General features: G+C 36.9%; 1 protein-coding gene across 4 annotated transcripts in view; it reads left to right on the plus strand.

The window, feature by feature from the left end:
- FRY (FRY microtubule binding protein) overlaps window positions 1-16,495 on the plus strand; it is a 439,393-nt gene that overhangs the window by 288,711 nt on the left and 134,187 nt on the right. For all 4 annotated transcript variants that reach the window (XM_059378057.1, XM_059378054.1, XM_059378056.1 and 1 more), the window contains 3 exons: window positions 9,922-10,025; window positions 10,498-10,606; window positions 12,264-12,350. In XM_059378057.1, coding sequence (XP_059234040.1) covers window positions 9,922-10,025; window positions 10,498-10,606; window positions 12,264-12,350 — 300 coding nt within the window. The remainder of the gene's footprint in view (window positions 1-9,921; window positions 10,026-10,497; window positions 10,607-12,263; window positions 12,351-16,495) is intronic.

The raw sequence follows: 16,495 nt of genomic DNA on the forward strand, positions 1-16,495 counted from the left end.
CACAGGTTGAAAATTAGTTAATATATGTACATCACTGCTAGCAATGCCTCATTCAGTAAGTACCATGTATTCTAGAAAATAGTACAGTATAGTGCCCATGTCTTTCACCTCCTTGGTTAAATTTGTTCCTACATATTTATTCTTTTTGATGAAATTATGAATGAAATTTTTTTTCTTAATTTCTCTTTTTGATAGTTTGTGGTTACTGTATAAATATGCCACAGATTTTTGTACATTGATTTTGTATGATCCAACCTTACTGTGTTAGTTTATTCTAACCTTTTTGTAGACTCTCTAGGATTTTCTGTGTATTAAATTGTGTTATCAACAAATAATGGTATTTTACATTTTCTTCCAATTTTGATTACTTTTATTTATTTTTCCTAATTGTTCTGGGTAGGACTTCCAGTACTATGTTGAACAAAAGTGGTGAGAATGGGTATGCTTGTCTTGTTTCTGATCTCAAGGAAAAAGATTTCAGTATTTTACCATTGAGTATGATGTTCTGTGGACTTGTGATATATCACCTCTTCCTGTTTTGAAGTACATTGCCTCTGTACTCAGTTTGTTGTTTTATCATAAATGGATATTGAATTTGTCAAATGCTTTTCTGCATCTTTTGAGAAGTCATGTGATTTTATCCCTCATTTTGTTAATATGGTTTTTCATGTTGATTGATTCACAAATGTTGAACCATGTTTCCATCCCTGGCTTAAATCCCACTTGATCATGGTGCATCCTTTTAATGTATTATTGAATTCAGTTTGCTAACATTTTGTTGAGGATTTTTGCATCTATGTTGATCAGGTACATTGACCTGTAATTTTTCTTTTTTTCATGTGTGTCCTTAACTGGTTTTGGTATCAGGGTAATGTTGGCCTCATAAAATGAGTTTGAGAGTATTCTCTTCTCTTCAATTTTTTGGAAGACTTTGAGAAGTATTAGTATTAAATCTTTTTTGAAGGTTTTGTAAAATTCACTGGTTAAAGCCATCTGGTCCTGGATCTTTGTTTGTTGGGAGTATTTTTTATTACTGATTCAACTTCTTTAGTAGTAATTGCTCTATTGAGATTTTTCTATTTATGATTCAGTTTTGGAAGATGGTATATTTCTAGGAATTAATTTATTTCTTCTAGGTTTTCTAATTGTTTGGCATATAATTGTTCATAATAGTCCCTTATGATCCTTTGTATTTCTTTTGTGTCAATTATAATTTCTCCTCTTTATTTTCTGATTCTATTCATTTGAGCCCTCTCTCTTTTTTTCTTAGTCTAGCCAAAAGCTCATCAATTTTGTTTATCTTTTCAAAGAACCAGCTGTTAGTTTCATTGATCTTCTCTATTGTCTTTTTAGTCTCTAGTTCATTATTTCTACTCTGATCTTTATTATTTCCTTCCTTCTGGTAACTTTGGGTTTTAACTGTTCTTTTTCTAGTCATGTTAGGTTTAAAGTTAGGTTGTTTACTTGATATTTTTCTTGTTATTTGATATAAACCTATATCATTATAATCTTAGAACTGCTTTTGCTGTGTCCCATAGATTTGGCATTATTATTTATCCATTTCATTTATCTCAAGGTATTTTTAAAATTTCTCTGATTTCTTCATCAACCCATTGGTTATTCAGTAATATGTTGTTTAATCTCCCCCATAGTTGTGATTTTTCCAATTTTCTTTTTGTAATTGTTTTCTAGTTTCATAGTACTATGTTTGGGAAAGATACTTGATATGACTTCAGTCTTCTTAAACTTATTGAGACTTCTTTTGTGGCCTAATATATGATCTCTCCTGGTAAATGTTCCATGCGCACTTGAGTAGAATTGTGTACACTACTGCCTTCAGAGAGAATGTTCTGTATATATCTATTAAGTCCATCTTGATCATGTGCCATTTAAATTCTAATATGTGACTTAAAGCCAGTATTTCCTTATTGATTTTCTGTCTGGATGATCTATCCATTGATGTAAGTGGGGGCATTAAAGTCCCCTACTGTTGTTGGTTGTTGTCAATTTCTCCATTTAGGTTTGTTAATATTTGCTTTATATATTTAGATGCTTCTATGTTGGGTGCATAAATATTTACAAATATTAAATTTTCTTGTTGGATTGATCACTTTGTCTTTATGTAATGCCCTTCTATTTTATTGCAGTTTGTGTTTTCAAGTCTGTTTTGTCTAATGTAAGTATAGCTTGCCAGGCTTTCTTTTGGTTTCCATTGGCATGGAATACCTTTTTCCATCCCTTCATTTCAGTCTGTATGTGTCTTTATATCAAAAATAGGCAGCAGATAGATGAGTCTTGTCTTTTTATCCATTCAGCAACTGCCTTTTGATTGGAACACTTAGTCCATTTGCATTTAAAGTAGTTGGTATGAGTATGTACTTATTTTCATTTTGTTTATTTTTTTTCTGACTGTTTTATAGTTTCTGTTCCCCTCTTCTCTTGATTTCTTGCAATTTGTTGACTTTCTGTGGTAGTCTGCTTAGATTCCTTTCTCATTATCGTTTATGTATGTATTATAGGCTTTTGCTTTGTGGTTACCATGAGGCTCAGCCTAAATATTTAACAGTCTATTTTAAGTTGATAGCAAGTTAAGTTTGAACATATTCTAAAACTCTGCATTTTTATGTTTTTGATGTCACATATTATATCTCTTTGGCTTTTATGTCCCTTAACTAATTAATATAGTTATTTTTACTATTTCTTTTAACACTCGTACTAGCTTTATAAGTAATTAGTCCACTTTCTTTGCTATATATTTACCTTTACCAGTGAGATTTTTACTTTAATGTGTTTTCTTATTACTAATTAGTGCTCTTTGTTTTAACATTTCTTTTAGGGACAATTTAATGATGATTATCTCCTTTAGCTTTTGCTTGTCTGGAGAAATCTTTATCTCTTTTTTAATTCTAAATGATAATCTTGGTGTGTAGAGTGTTTTGGTTGGAAGTTGGGTCTTTTTTTTTCCTCTTCTTCTTTTCAGCACTTTTAATATATCATACCACTCTCTTTTGGCCTGCAAAGTTTCTGTTGAGGAATCTGGTGATGATCTTACATTTATTGTTCATTGACCTGATGTCCTTTGTTCATAACATGTTATTTTTCTCTCACAGTTTTTAAGATTCTTTGTCTTTAACTTTGACATTTTAATTACAGTGTGCCTTGGTGTGGGTCTTTTGGGGTTCATCTTCTTTGGAATCTTCTAGATTTCCTGGATTTAATGTCTGTTTCATTCCCCAGGTTAGGGAACTTATTAGCCATTATTCCTTTAAATAAGTTTTCTACCCCTTTCTCTCTCTCTCCCTCTGGAAGCCCTGTAATCAGAATGTTATTCTTCTTGATGTTGTCTTACAGGTCTCTTAAGGAATGTTTGTTTTCTTGTTTAATTTTTTTTCTTTTTGCTTTCCTGTTTGGTTAAGTTCTGTTGCCCTGTCGCCCAGATCACTAATTCTTTTGTCTTCTTCATTTAGTCTGCTGTTAAAACTTTCAGTGTATTTTTCATTTAAGTTATTGTATTCTTCAGCTTGTGACTTCATTTGGTATTTTCTAATCTTTTCTGTCTCTTTGTTGAAATCTTTCTGTGCTTCCATTCTTTTCCCGAGTACAGTGAGCTTCTTTATGACCATCACTTAACTTCTTATCAGGCAAATTATTTATCTCCATTTAATTAAAGTCCTCCCCCCAGGGGGTTTTTAGCTTGTTCTTTTGTTTAGAACATATTCCTCTGTTTCCTCATTTTGCTTGACTCTCTATGTTTGTTTTTATGTGTTAGGCAAAATAGCTGTCTCTCCCAGTATTAGAGAGGTGGCCCTATGTAAACAATGAACCTTATTGATTAGCATTGCCCTAGCTCTTGGGTGTCTCTGGAACTGTCTATCCGGTTGTTTAAGATTCATAGAGCCCAGAAATACAGTCCCCCTGGCCACCAGAGCCTGGCACTCCAGGGCATCCCCTGTGTGGGCTCTGCATTCCTGGTGGCTTTGGCAAGTCACGAGTGCCAGGTACAGGGTTATGGGAACAACACAAGGGGTCAAGCCCAAGGCAGTGGCATGGGAGGTGGGCCTTGGCACTGGTCAGTTACAGTGAGAGTACAAAAATATTACTACCCAGTGCCGCCACCAGCAACATTAAGAGCAAATGTAAAGGGACGCCTGGGTGGCTCAGTTGGTTGGGCAGCTGCCTTCGGCTCAGGTCATGATCCCAGCGTCCTGGGATCGAGTCCCACATCGGGCTCCTTGCTTGGCAGAGAGCCTGCTTCTCCCTCTGCCTCTGCCTGCCACTCTGTCTGCCTGTGCTTGCTCTCGCTTCTCTCTCTATGACAAATAAATAAATAAAAAAAAAAAAAAAAAAAAGAGCAAATGTAAAAATATTACCCACCAGTCCCTCCATCCCTGTGCAGAGTCCTAACAGGCTTTTGCTCTTCTAGCAGATGCCTTAATATTAGCAACTTTATCTTCTTCACATATGGGCTAGGCTCTTCTCAAACTGCTGATTTTGTACTTGTCCCAGGGAGAGTGTATCTGCATCTGAGGCTTTTAAGAGCAGAATCTCTTTCCCTATAGCCTTATGGCTCTCCTGGATGTAAGCCCTGCTGGTTTTCAAAGTCACACATTTTGGGGACTCATTTCCCTGCTGCAGTTCCTAAGATATGGGGTGGCTAATGTGGGGTGCAAACTCCATGCTCCTCACTGAGACCGCTCTTCATGTTGTGTCACCACGCTTATGGTGGGGTTTTGTCAAGATTGTGTAACTGCCTCTCCTGCCTATCTTCCTGTGGCCCTTTTATTCCTTGATGTAAAAGTAGCTGTTCAGCCAGTACTCGGGTTCTTTCCAGAGGGAATTATTCCATATGTAGCTATTAATTGGTTGTGTCCTCGTGATTTAAGGATCATTCCATGTCACTTTCTTGAACTGCCTCCTTATATAACTTCTATATAAAGAAGTCTTGTGGGGCGCCTGGGTGGCTCAGTGAGTTAAGCCGCTGCCTTCGGCTCAGGTCATGATCTCAGAGTCCTGGGATCGAGTCCCGCATCGGGCTCTCTGCTCAGCAGGGGGCCTGCTTCCTCCTCTGTCTCTCTCTGCCTGCCTCTCTGCCTACTTGTGGTCAAGTTGTTTGCTACTACTCACAGTCTGCTTTTTTAAAACTGGTATTTATTCATAATCTCCTGTTTGGCAATCAATGAGGGCACAAAAATGAACAAACCAGAATTCTGGAGTTCGCTGTCTGCTAAGAAATATACAAGTAAAGGGATAGAACAGCATTCTGGAAGCAGAGAGCAGAGGCCCTTGGCAATCTTTCTGGGGTGGATACATAGTGGTTGTAATAGTAGGGAATTTAATAAAAGAGATGACACCTACTTGAATCTTGCCAGAGAGTAGACATTTTCCAAATATACCAGGAGTAGGAAAGTGTTCAAGGCATTTAGGAAATTGCAGAAGAGGTATAATGGCATGTAATGCACCAAGCCCAAGGTGGAGGTAGAAGGTAGTAATGGAGAAGCCAAATTGCCAAAGGCCCCTCCTGTACCACATCATGGAATTTGGTCATGTCCAGGAAGTGATTAGAAGCCACTCAAGGACTTTAAATGTGGGGAAGTAAATGGTCATGGGTGCAGTTTAAGAATATCATTTGACAATGCCAGGAATGGAAGAGGGGCAAAAAAAAAGCATTTGAAGAGGGATTGTGGTGATCAGTGATATCACCTTGAAATGCTAAAAATCAAGTACAAAGTGAAAACTTAAGTCAGCCACTTGGCTCTTTAGACTCTGGGGAAGCAGCAACTTCTTTCAAGATATGTCTCCAAAGGCAAAGGAAACAAAAGCAAAAATGAACTTTTGGGACTTCTTCAAGATCAAAATCTTCTGAACAGCAAAGGAAACAGTCAATAAAACAAAGCAGCAACCCATAGAATTCTCAAGTGACACTACAGACAAAGGGCTAACACCAAGATCTATAAAGAACTCCTCAAACTCAACACGCAAAATGGATAATCACATCAAAAAATGGGCAGAAGACATGAACAGACACTTCTCCAGAGAAGACATACAAATGGCTAACAGACACATGAAAAAATGTTCATCATCATTACCATCAGGGAGATTCAAATCAAAACCACTTTGAGATACCACCTTACACCAGTTAGAATGACCAAAATTAACAAGACAGTAAACAATGTGTATTGGAGAGGATGTGGAGAAAGGGGAACCCTCTTACACTGTTGGTGGGAATGTCAGTTGGTGCAGCCCTTTTAGAAAACAGTGTGGAGATTCCTTAAGAAATTAAAAGTAGAGCTACCCTATGACCCTGCAATTGCACTACTAGGTATTTATCCCAAAGATACAGATGTAATGAAAAGAAGGGCCCCCTGTACCCCAATGTTCATAGCAGCAATGGCCACAGTTGCCAAACTGCAGAAAGAACCAAGATGCCCTTCAGTGGACGAATGGATAAAGAAGATGTGGTCCATATATACAATGGAGCGTTGTGCCTCCATCAGAAAGGGTGAATACCCAACTTTTGTATCAACATGGACGGGACTAGAGGGGATTAAGCTGAGTGAAATAAGTCAAGCAGAGTCAAGTATCATATGGTTTCACTTACTTGTGGAACATACACAGAGGACATTGGGTGAAGGAGAGGAGAAGTGAGATGTGGGAAATCAGAGGGGGAGAAGAACCATGAGAGACTGTGGACTCTGAGAAACAAACTGAAGGTTTTGGAGGGGAGGGTAGTGGGGAGATAAGTGAGCCTGGTGGCGGGTATTAAGGGGGGCACATATTGCATGGAGCACTGGGTGTGGTGCATAAACAATGAATTTTGGAACACTGAAAGGAAATAAAATAAAATGGAAAAAAAATTGAAATTAAACAGAAGCCAGCACTATGAATTGTTTAAACTAGAGATCTCTGTTAATCTCCTTAATAAAGCTTAGGTGATGTTTGCCCTACCCCATCATGATTCACAGTATGAGATAAAGCACATGAGAGAATTTTGAATGATACACTATGCAAAATATAAAATACATATACTAATATAGAGAAATTAACAAAGGAAGAAACATCTCTACTGGAATGGAAGCTCCCCCAAATCAGAGCATGTTTGCTGCTAGATCCTGGTGCTTTGTATGTAATAATAGTTACTATGGACAAGAACAGTGCTAAATATCCTATATGCATTAGCTCATTTAATTCTCAATGTTCCTATGAGGAGCTTCCCTGAGGCTGACCACACCACTAATAAATTGCAGAGCAAGGATGGATTCAAACCCAGGCAGTGTGTGCCTAGAGTCTGCATTTAACCACCATGTAAGCACATCAGAGACATTTACTAAGTTGGAGGGATTGGAGTAAGGATAATTAGAATTCCCCAAGTTTTTTAATGACAGAATATTTTAAATGTAACTTTATCAGTTTAGTAGTTTACTTAAACTTCATTTATATAACCAAGCATGCAAATCAAACAGGCAAATTGTAATTCTTTATATATCAGTATATGCTTTAGAAAGTTGTGGTCTTTTTCTTCCTACAGCTGGAAAAGTAGTTATAAAGTTTATTTGAAAGAATAAACATGGGAAAATATCTGATAAAACCCTTTAAAAAGAAAAAGAAAAAAAAGAAACTAGTGGAGGATGGAAGATAGTCCATACCAGATAATAAAACACATTTGTTTTATTTTTTTAAGTTCTTATTTAAATTCCAGTTACTTAATATAACAGTATAATACTGGTTTCTGGTGCACAATATGGTAATAAAACACATTTTAAAGCCTCAAAACTTAATTGATATTAATTGGCCTGTGAATAGACAGACTAATAAAACAAACTCTAAGAACAGACCTGAAAGCATGTAGAAATCTAGAATTTTATAATGATCACACCAAAATTTTATTCTATTTCTCCTAAAGCTAAAAAAATTCTTAATTGCTTTTTCCATAGAATTTATTTACATAAATAGTCTAGAAATGAACTTTATCTAAACACTTATGAATTCTATAAAAATCAGTATCTAAATTATCTACACTAAGAATAAAAGAGCTAAAGCAATTATGACAAGATAAAAAAAATGAGTAAGGGTGGAAAAGTCACATAAAAGCAAAAAACCTGTAAGAAAGTTAAGAGTGACATTTAAATACTGTTCAGCACACATTTATCGACCCCCTGAAGAATGCTGGAAATTGTAATAGATGTCAAGGTAAACAATTCCCCTTCCTTTTGGACATCTAAATAAGGTTGTATGCTAGAGGTTGTATGAAGGTCAGAAGACACTCAGGACAGAATAATTAGCTTTAGTGGGATGGGGTTGAGGACTGGGGAGGAACCAGAGAGTCTGCACAAAGGAGGGACATTCAAGTAGACTGTGAAGGGGTAGGGTTCACCCAGGGGTGCCTGGGTGGCTTAGTTCATTAAGCATCTGCCTTCGTCCCAGGTCATGATCCCAGGGTCCTGGGATGGAACCCCACATTGGGCTCCCTGCTCAATAGGGAGCCTCTTTCTCCTTCTCCCTCTGCCTTCCGCTCCCCACTGCTTGTGCATGCTCTCTCTTTCTTATCAAATAAATAAAATATTAAAAAAAAAAAGATACCCACTCCTGACATGGAAATGGAATGAACATGGTCTAGCTAGAGTTTAGGGAGCTTGTAGGAGACTAGAGGAAAAGGAGGCAGAAACCACATATTGATCGGTCAGTTATGCCCTGCCAAGAAATGTTGCCTGGATCCCACAGGCATCAGATAAACCACCCAACCCGTGATTTTTAAATCAAGAGGAATATAATTAGGGTAAGATGGGCAGTGGGGAAAGGATCAATTCTTTCCTCTATGGCTTGTTATTGCCTGGAAGCCAGCATCTCTGCCATAGCTGGTCTGCCCGCCTCTGCTCCTTTCCCCACACTGTATGCAGGATCTTCTTCCGTGGTCTCCTTGATCTTAGTGGTGTCCCGTCACCTCATAAGAACCCTGGTCTTTTTAGTAATCATGGCAAGTGGGGTCCCAGATGGGACCCCTGCCTTCCTCCCAGACCTCATCAACCTCTACTCTTTCACCTGGCCCCATGCTCTGATGTATGAATTGTTCCCAGGTTCTCAAACATGACCCATCTTCTCCAGCTCTCTTAGTTTCCAAGTGTTCCCTATTCCCATCATCTTTCTACACTGTTCACAGTTTCACACTGTGCCAAACACAGGACCTGGCCCACTGTAGCCACTCAGATGTTTGGTTGAATGAACACATGAGTAAATGAATGAATTAAAGTTCATCTGAGTTTTCATCTGTCCCTGGAAATTTTTCCTGACCCTCCTTAAGTTTTCCATCGCTTACTCTTCTTTCCATTCTCTAGCTCCTCTCCCTACCAGTTTTTTCTACTGCCTTAAGAGTTGATTGCTTATTATCTATCTCTCATCCACCAGAGGTTGTGAACAACTTAAGGAAGGGGATTATCTTTTATCTCTATATCCCATGTCCTAACACCCTGCTTAGTATACATTCATCTCCATAAATATTTATGAGTAATTAGATGAGGACCTGGGAAGTTTCGGGAATCAAAGCAAAAAGAGCATAATCAATTATAGACAGAGAACATTGATTCTCTCTTAATGCTAGAGAATACAGGCTTCCTAGGGCTGGAGGAAGAAGACAATTTCAAGCATTCATATGGCAAAGGAGAGAGTGACATGATTTCCCCCTGAACTACTCTGTCCTGCCCTCATGACCATTTAGATCCTTCCTCATAGATTATTTACCCAATGGGCACCTGAAGTCACGTACCCCACAAATCCCAAAGGATTCAGGTGCCTCATAGGGGCCCTGCATGTCTAGGAATTCAGAAAAAGTATTCTCCATATATTACCATTTAATCTTTTTTTTTTCCACTTAAGCTTAAAATTAAATCTTAAATCTAATGCTATCTTACATCTTGGTTTCTGTCATAGAATAAAGACCCCAAGATGGCTCGAGTTGCACTGGAATCTCTGTACAGATTACTTTGGGTTTACATGATTCGAATTAAATGTGAAAGCAACACAGCCACTCAGAGGTAAGGAGCTGGTTTTGGTTAATTAACTACATCCCTGAGTTAATGGTAACCATTTTTCAGCCAATGAGGTGATTTATTTTTATTGCTACCTATACTAACCAAACTAGTAACCATTCAAAGTTGACAGTTTCTAAAAGATATAAGTGGTAAAGACATTTTCAAGCTTTTCTTAGTCATTGCTCAGCAGCTGTTAACAGAAATTTCAGCCTCTACCGGGATCAAGAGGCTCCATGTCCAAGACTGCATTCACCATGTTAGCAAAGCAAATGGCTTTTATTTTCCAACTGCCCTTAGTTTTGCAGAAAACTTTTCATAGAGTAATTATGCTAATGGAAAGGGATGAAGTGGTTTGTTTTCTTTTTCCGAATTCTCTCTGATACATAGATAAGATGAAACATCTGCCATTTTCCCTTACAGAACTGGAGCTCAGCCAATCTTGCTTGTCTTCTCTTTTTTTCTTCCTATCTTTCAGCCGTCTTATAACCATCATCACAACACTTTTCCCCAAAGGGTCCCGTGGTGTGGTGCCAAGGGATATGCCTCTGAACATCTTTGTGAAAATCATCCAGTTCATTGCCCAGGTAATGGAGAAGCTTCTGGCAGTGGGAGTGATCTAATTGCCTTCAAGTAGCCAGTCTCTTTCCTAGGAAGTACTACCAGATGAAGAGTTTAAAGTAGTACCTTATGTGTAAAGAGTTTTCAGAATGGTTTTGTGAGTGTTTTCACACATGGCTTTTTTTTTTTCTTCCAAACAAATAGTGACGTGTACGTCAAATGTTTTCAGCATTTGACAAATGACGGAACTGAGAGACAGAGTTTGGGTGAGACATCTAAAGTCACAGAGCCTATTAGTAAAAGGGTCTCTTGACTCCTAGTCCCAGTTTTGTCATGATTCTCAGCTCTGGATTCTGCAAGTCAGGAGGAAGCAAGGCGTGTGATGTTTGGAGGAAATCAAAAGATGATTTTGTGAAATTTGAAGAGTAAATAAAAATGTTCTTTCACCCTGTGAGAAAGAAGAGTGAAATAGGAATATTAGCATTTCTTAAGCACTTACTCTTTGCCAAGAACTTTTCTAAGAACTTTGCAGGTATTAATTTCCGTTAAAATTGGGTCCAATAATAATAAACATGGTTTTTAGTATTTAGTTTACGTTATAGACCCAAAATTTTTACTTTTTAAAACACTTTGTGGGTGAATTGTTATGTTCCACCTTTGACTTCCTTACCATTTACAGAACAAGGGGAAAAGATCATTTTTCCCATTCATCCTCTGCCACAAGCCAGCTCCGTACCGTTCACAAGTCAGAGAACCTCTTTCTTCTGTTTCTTTATTTGTAGAATGTAGGCGAGATTCTTGCCTGCTGTACTTCAGAATGCCATGTGGATAAGGAGAAATTATAGGCATGAAATTACTGTTAGGTACAATTGATACTGATTTAAAGATATAAGGTTCAGTTGTTACTTCACAGACGACTTAATATTAGATATCTCTCTGTGTGTTTGGTATAATGAGATGCCTCTGTAATATGTGCACTTAGGGAAAAGACATTCCTTGCTTTGCAGGCAGATGAATTAATGTGATTTTTCTGCATATAGTTATCATGTGGCTGAGAATGTACTTTGATTATTCTGGACTATGTCATGTAAATTGAACCTGTCCTATCATAGTGGCCACTGTCTCTAGCTATTAGCATCCATCTTATGCTTCCCTACTTAAGTACCATTGCATATCTTATTTGTTGATTATTCACTTCACTTGCAGAATTGTCCATTAAAATATGAGCCAAGGGATTTGAAATGTTAGAGGATAAGAGAAAATGGTCATTTTGCAGTGGTATTTCTAAAAATACATTTTAAACTGAGTTTCAAGAAGTTATCAGCATTTGCTACACAAGGAGGAAGTATTGAGACTATGGATAAGCCTCCATGGTGTTTGGGGTTCTCATTTTGGGGGGATTTGCTTCTGTTTTTGTTTTGTCGTTAGCCATTCCATGCTCTAGAGGCTAATTCCACATATTATATAATGAAAGCATCCTTGCACAACCCATGAAAACAGAGGCAGCTTCACCCAAGCTTCCAGTGGGCACGGTCTTCCTACAGGGTTTCTCTTGATGCACGAAATTGAGCAGTGTCTTGCTTCTTTTAGCAGCCACCTGTTTGGTGCTTAGAATAAAAATAGACATTTTGCATTGAACTTGTATTTTAACATCTTTGTTTTGTTTTCTCTTTTTCACTACAGGAACGTTTAGATTTTGCAATGAAAGAAATTATTTTTGATTTTCTTTGTGTGGGAAAACCAGCAAAAGCTTTCAGTCTCAATCCAGAGGTATGAATGATCCTTTTATGTACTTGCAACAGAGCATGTATGGACAGAGCCATACCTTTACTTCACAACTTTGGGGAAAAGGACAAAGGACATTTCTCTAAAAAGTCTTCTGTTTGTTTCTGTCCATGTTATGTGACTAAATAGTATGGATAATGGAATTTCAGAAGTCAGGTTTTGAATGAATAGACTTCAGTCAGTGATTAGATACCCTCTTTGTGCAGAGCAGTTGGAAATTTGGGGGTTTTAATGTTCAAAACTACAAAAAGATGTTTGAGTATCTTCTTCCATTTCTCTTGGGCTTATAGGGTTATGGGAGAGTTTATCAGTAGTTGTTAATTAGAAGCTTAAAGGCATATTTATGACCCCCCTAAATAACACACACAAGGGGGAGAAGAGTCTATAAAGCAGACTCACACACTTGATCTAATATGTTTTAGGGCACAGCTTCTCAAGGGATATATGCAATTTGTGTCTTAAATAATATTTTGGAAATAGCTTGTGGAACAAGGCCTGGAGATGTAAAGGATTCTCTTACTACGAAGTCTATAGTGTCCCACCATAGTTAAATAGTTTCCAGTTACATGTCTCATTTTAGTTCAGACTAAGATGGTTTCCTATATGCATCCTCCTCATCATAAGAATTTACTCATCTGTGAGAAGTTTCTAGGTCATCCATTTCTCTCATTCTTGCCTTGACCTAAAATTACATGGACCTGGGGTCCTGGTGAGTCCCAGAGGCAAAAAGAAGAAATAAAAGGCATATGGAATGGGAATGAAGAAATAAAACTCTTTATTCACCAACAACATGATTGCCTATGTAGAAAATATCAAAGAATCTACCGAAAACAATAATTAACAAATCCTTTTAGAAAGTTTGTAGGTTACAAGATAAGAATATAGGGACTTCCAAGCTGGCTCAGTCAAAACAACATGCGACTTCTTGATCTCAGGGTTGTGATGTTGTGTGTGGAGCCTACTTGAAAAAAAAAAAGATAAATATATAAAAACAATGTATTTTTATATTATGGTAATGAAAAATAGAAATTGAACAACTTACAATAGCAATGAAAACAAAAACTCAATAAATTTAACAAATTATGTATAAGGTTTATATACTGCAAACTAAAAAACTTTGAGAAAAATCATAGACAACCAAAATAAATGGAGAGAAATACTGTTTGTAGACTGAAATATTTAAGATTGCAAAAAGCTCAGTTGTCCCCAAATTAATCTATGTATTAAACTCTAAAGCCAATAATAATCCCAATTAAAATCCCTATAGCATTTTATGTAGAAATCAATAAAATCATTCTAAAAGTTATGTGGAAACTATCAGGAGCTAGAATAATTCAGAAAAAAAAGAAAATTGGAGGACTAGCATGTCCTGGTTTCAAAACTTACTATAAAGCTCTAGTAGTATCATTCTGGCCGAAGAGGTAATGTAAAGACCAATGGAACAGAACAGAGAATCCAGAAAAAGATCTATGCATCGATGGTCAGTTTGTTTTCAACAACAGTTTGAAGCTGTTTCGATGAATAAAAAGTGTCGTCTTTTCAAGGAATGGTGCTGGACCATTGGATAGCCACTTGCAAAATAATGAAATTCAGCCCATAATTTGCACAGTGAGCAAAAATTAAGTCAAAATGAATCATAAACCTAAAGGTAGAATCCAACATTGTAAATCTTCTAGAAGAAAACAGAGGATAAAAATCTTTGTGACTTTGGTTGGGTGAAAATTTCTTAGGACACAAAAATCATAAATTACAAAAGAGAAAAATTGATAAACGTCATCAAAATTAAAAATGTCTGCACTTTAATAAATACTGTTATTAAATAAGCATAGAGCCACTGACTGGGCAAAAATACTTGTAAAACACATATTGGTAAGGCATTTGTACCCAGAATATGAAGACCTCTTACAATTCAACAGTGGAAAAATAAACAACCCAGTTTTTTAAATGGGTGAAATGAAGAGCCTGTTCCCCGAAGAAGAAATACAAATGACCGAAAAACTTATGAAAAGATGTTCCACATTGTTAACCATTGTGGAAATGCAAGTTAAAACCACAGTGAGATGTACTGAGAAAGACTTAGAGCATTTGGAATTTCATACTACTTTGGTGAGAATGCAGAAATACACAATCATTTTAGAAAACAGTTTGGAAATTTCTTTTAAGGTTAAATATACACTTACTTACCATAGGATCCAACTTTTATACCCCAAGGCATTTATCCTGGAGATATTAAAACTCCAAAAGTCCAAAAGGGTGTGTATGGATATTTATAGCAACTTAGTGACAGCCACTAAAAATAGGAGAGGAATTAACATTCAACAACTAAGTTCATAACAAGTCAGACATCCTTAATACAGTGGAATACTATACTACAGTGGAATACTATTCAGCAGTGAACAGGGACACACTACTGATTTTGCAACAACATCGCAAAAGCTTGACATTAAATGAAAGAAGCAAAACACAAAGGCTATGTACTGTTTGATTCCGTTCTGGAAAAGGCAAAACTATCAGGCAGAAATTAGACAACGATTGTCAGATGCTGGGTTGGGGGGGTGTCCACTGACTGTAAAGAGGCACAAGGGAACTTTCTGGGATATTGGAAATAATTTTATATCTTGACTTTGACGGCAGTTTTACCTGACCATATAGGTTTCTCAGAATTCAAAGAACCATACAACAACAACAAAAAAGTGTGTGTTACTCTGTGTGAATTATGTCTCAATAAACTTGAGAGATTCTAGAGACACCTGGGTAGTTTAGTTGGTTAAGCCACTGCCTTTAGGTTAAGTCATGATCCTGGAGTCCCAGGACTGAGTCCCGCATAGGGCTCCCTGCTCAGCAGGGAGTCTGTCTCTCCCTCTGACCCTCCCCTTTCTCATGCTTTCTCTCTCAAATAAATTAAAAAAATAATAATAATAAATAAAAATAATAAAAAATAGAGATTCTAACCTACAAATATATAATTACCAGCAAGAGCACTAATCTTCACCATAGCCCTGTATGATCAATAGGTATTGTTACCCTCCTTTTACAGAAAGAAAGCTGAAACTTGGACTTCGGAAAGTTAAATAATTTCTTAAGACCAGACAGATAATAAAAAGGGAGTAGTACAATGCAGAACTATATAAAATACAAAAAGGAATTGTTTATGAGATGACGTAAAAAATATGTGTCCCTAACTATCCCAATTACTTCTGCACTTAGTGTTATCCTGAGAGAAGGAAAGCTGAGACAACGGGCTGGGGTGGTTCATAAACTGGTTATACCACTTGCAAATAATTGAGGCTTGACCATTTCTGTCAATCCATGGCTCTTCTACTGATATTGCCTTTCCTGAGTTGAACATTCTACTTCCTCACCCAAAACAGTGCTATGTCTTGAGAAGAATACACAAGCCTAGAAGGCATTTCATGAACTACTAAAATAAATGAGGAAATGAATGGACTTTCATGCCTAGTTAATTATTTTAAAGTTAATGCTCTTTCATTCTAGAAACGAGGGAGAGAATATTATTAAAGGCTATGAAATCAGAAAGTACACATTGCATCAGTACAGATGTTCAAGTCCTAGCTGAAATATCATCTTTCCTTGGGGCCTGAACAGCTTCAAAATGAATACAACATTATTTTTTGTTATAGAATATAATTATATACCACAGAATAGACAGTTTGGACAAACCTGACTTGGAAGTTTGGCTTTCTACCTACTTCACCTGAAAAATGGGAATAATTATACGTTCCTAGCAAGGCTATTTTAAAAATTATACATTCCTAGCAAGGCTATTTTAAAATGGTCAATTTAATGAACAATTCTGGATACCTTTTAGGGACTCAGTAGATTATCTTGTTGATAGTAATAAGTTTTATTTTCTGCTTTAGATAGGAGCCTACTTTGGAAACTTATTACTTCCTATAATATGTTTTCACATATTACTTGATGAAAATATGAGTATAAATGTGTTACACATGGCTGTTAAGGAAATACAGATGTTTTAGTACCTTCTGACATTTTAAGACATTGTTACTGGTAGCAACTATCTCACCGAGTCATCTTTCAGAGCCAGTATTATCCCTTACCTGAGCCAGAGGAAGATAATGATCTGGTTCAGAATGGCATTTCTTCTTTGA

Source organism: Mustela nigripes, chromosome 15 (assembly GCF_022355385.1).
Source record: "Mustela nigripes isolate SB6536 chromosome 15, MUSNIG.SB6536, whole genome shotgun sequence".
In the NCBI taxonomy this organism is placed as follows: domain Eukaryota; kingdom Metazoa; phylum Chordata; class Mammalia; order Carnivora; family Mustelidae; genus Mustela; species Mustela nigripes.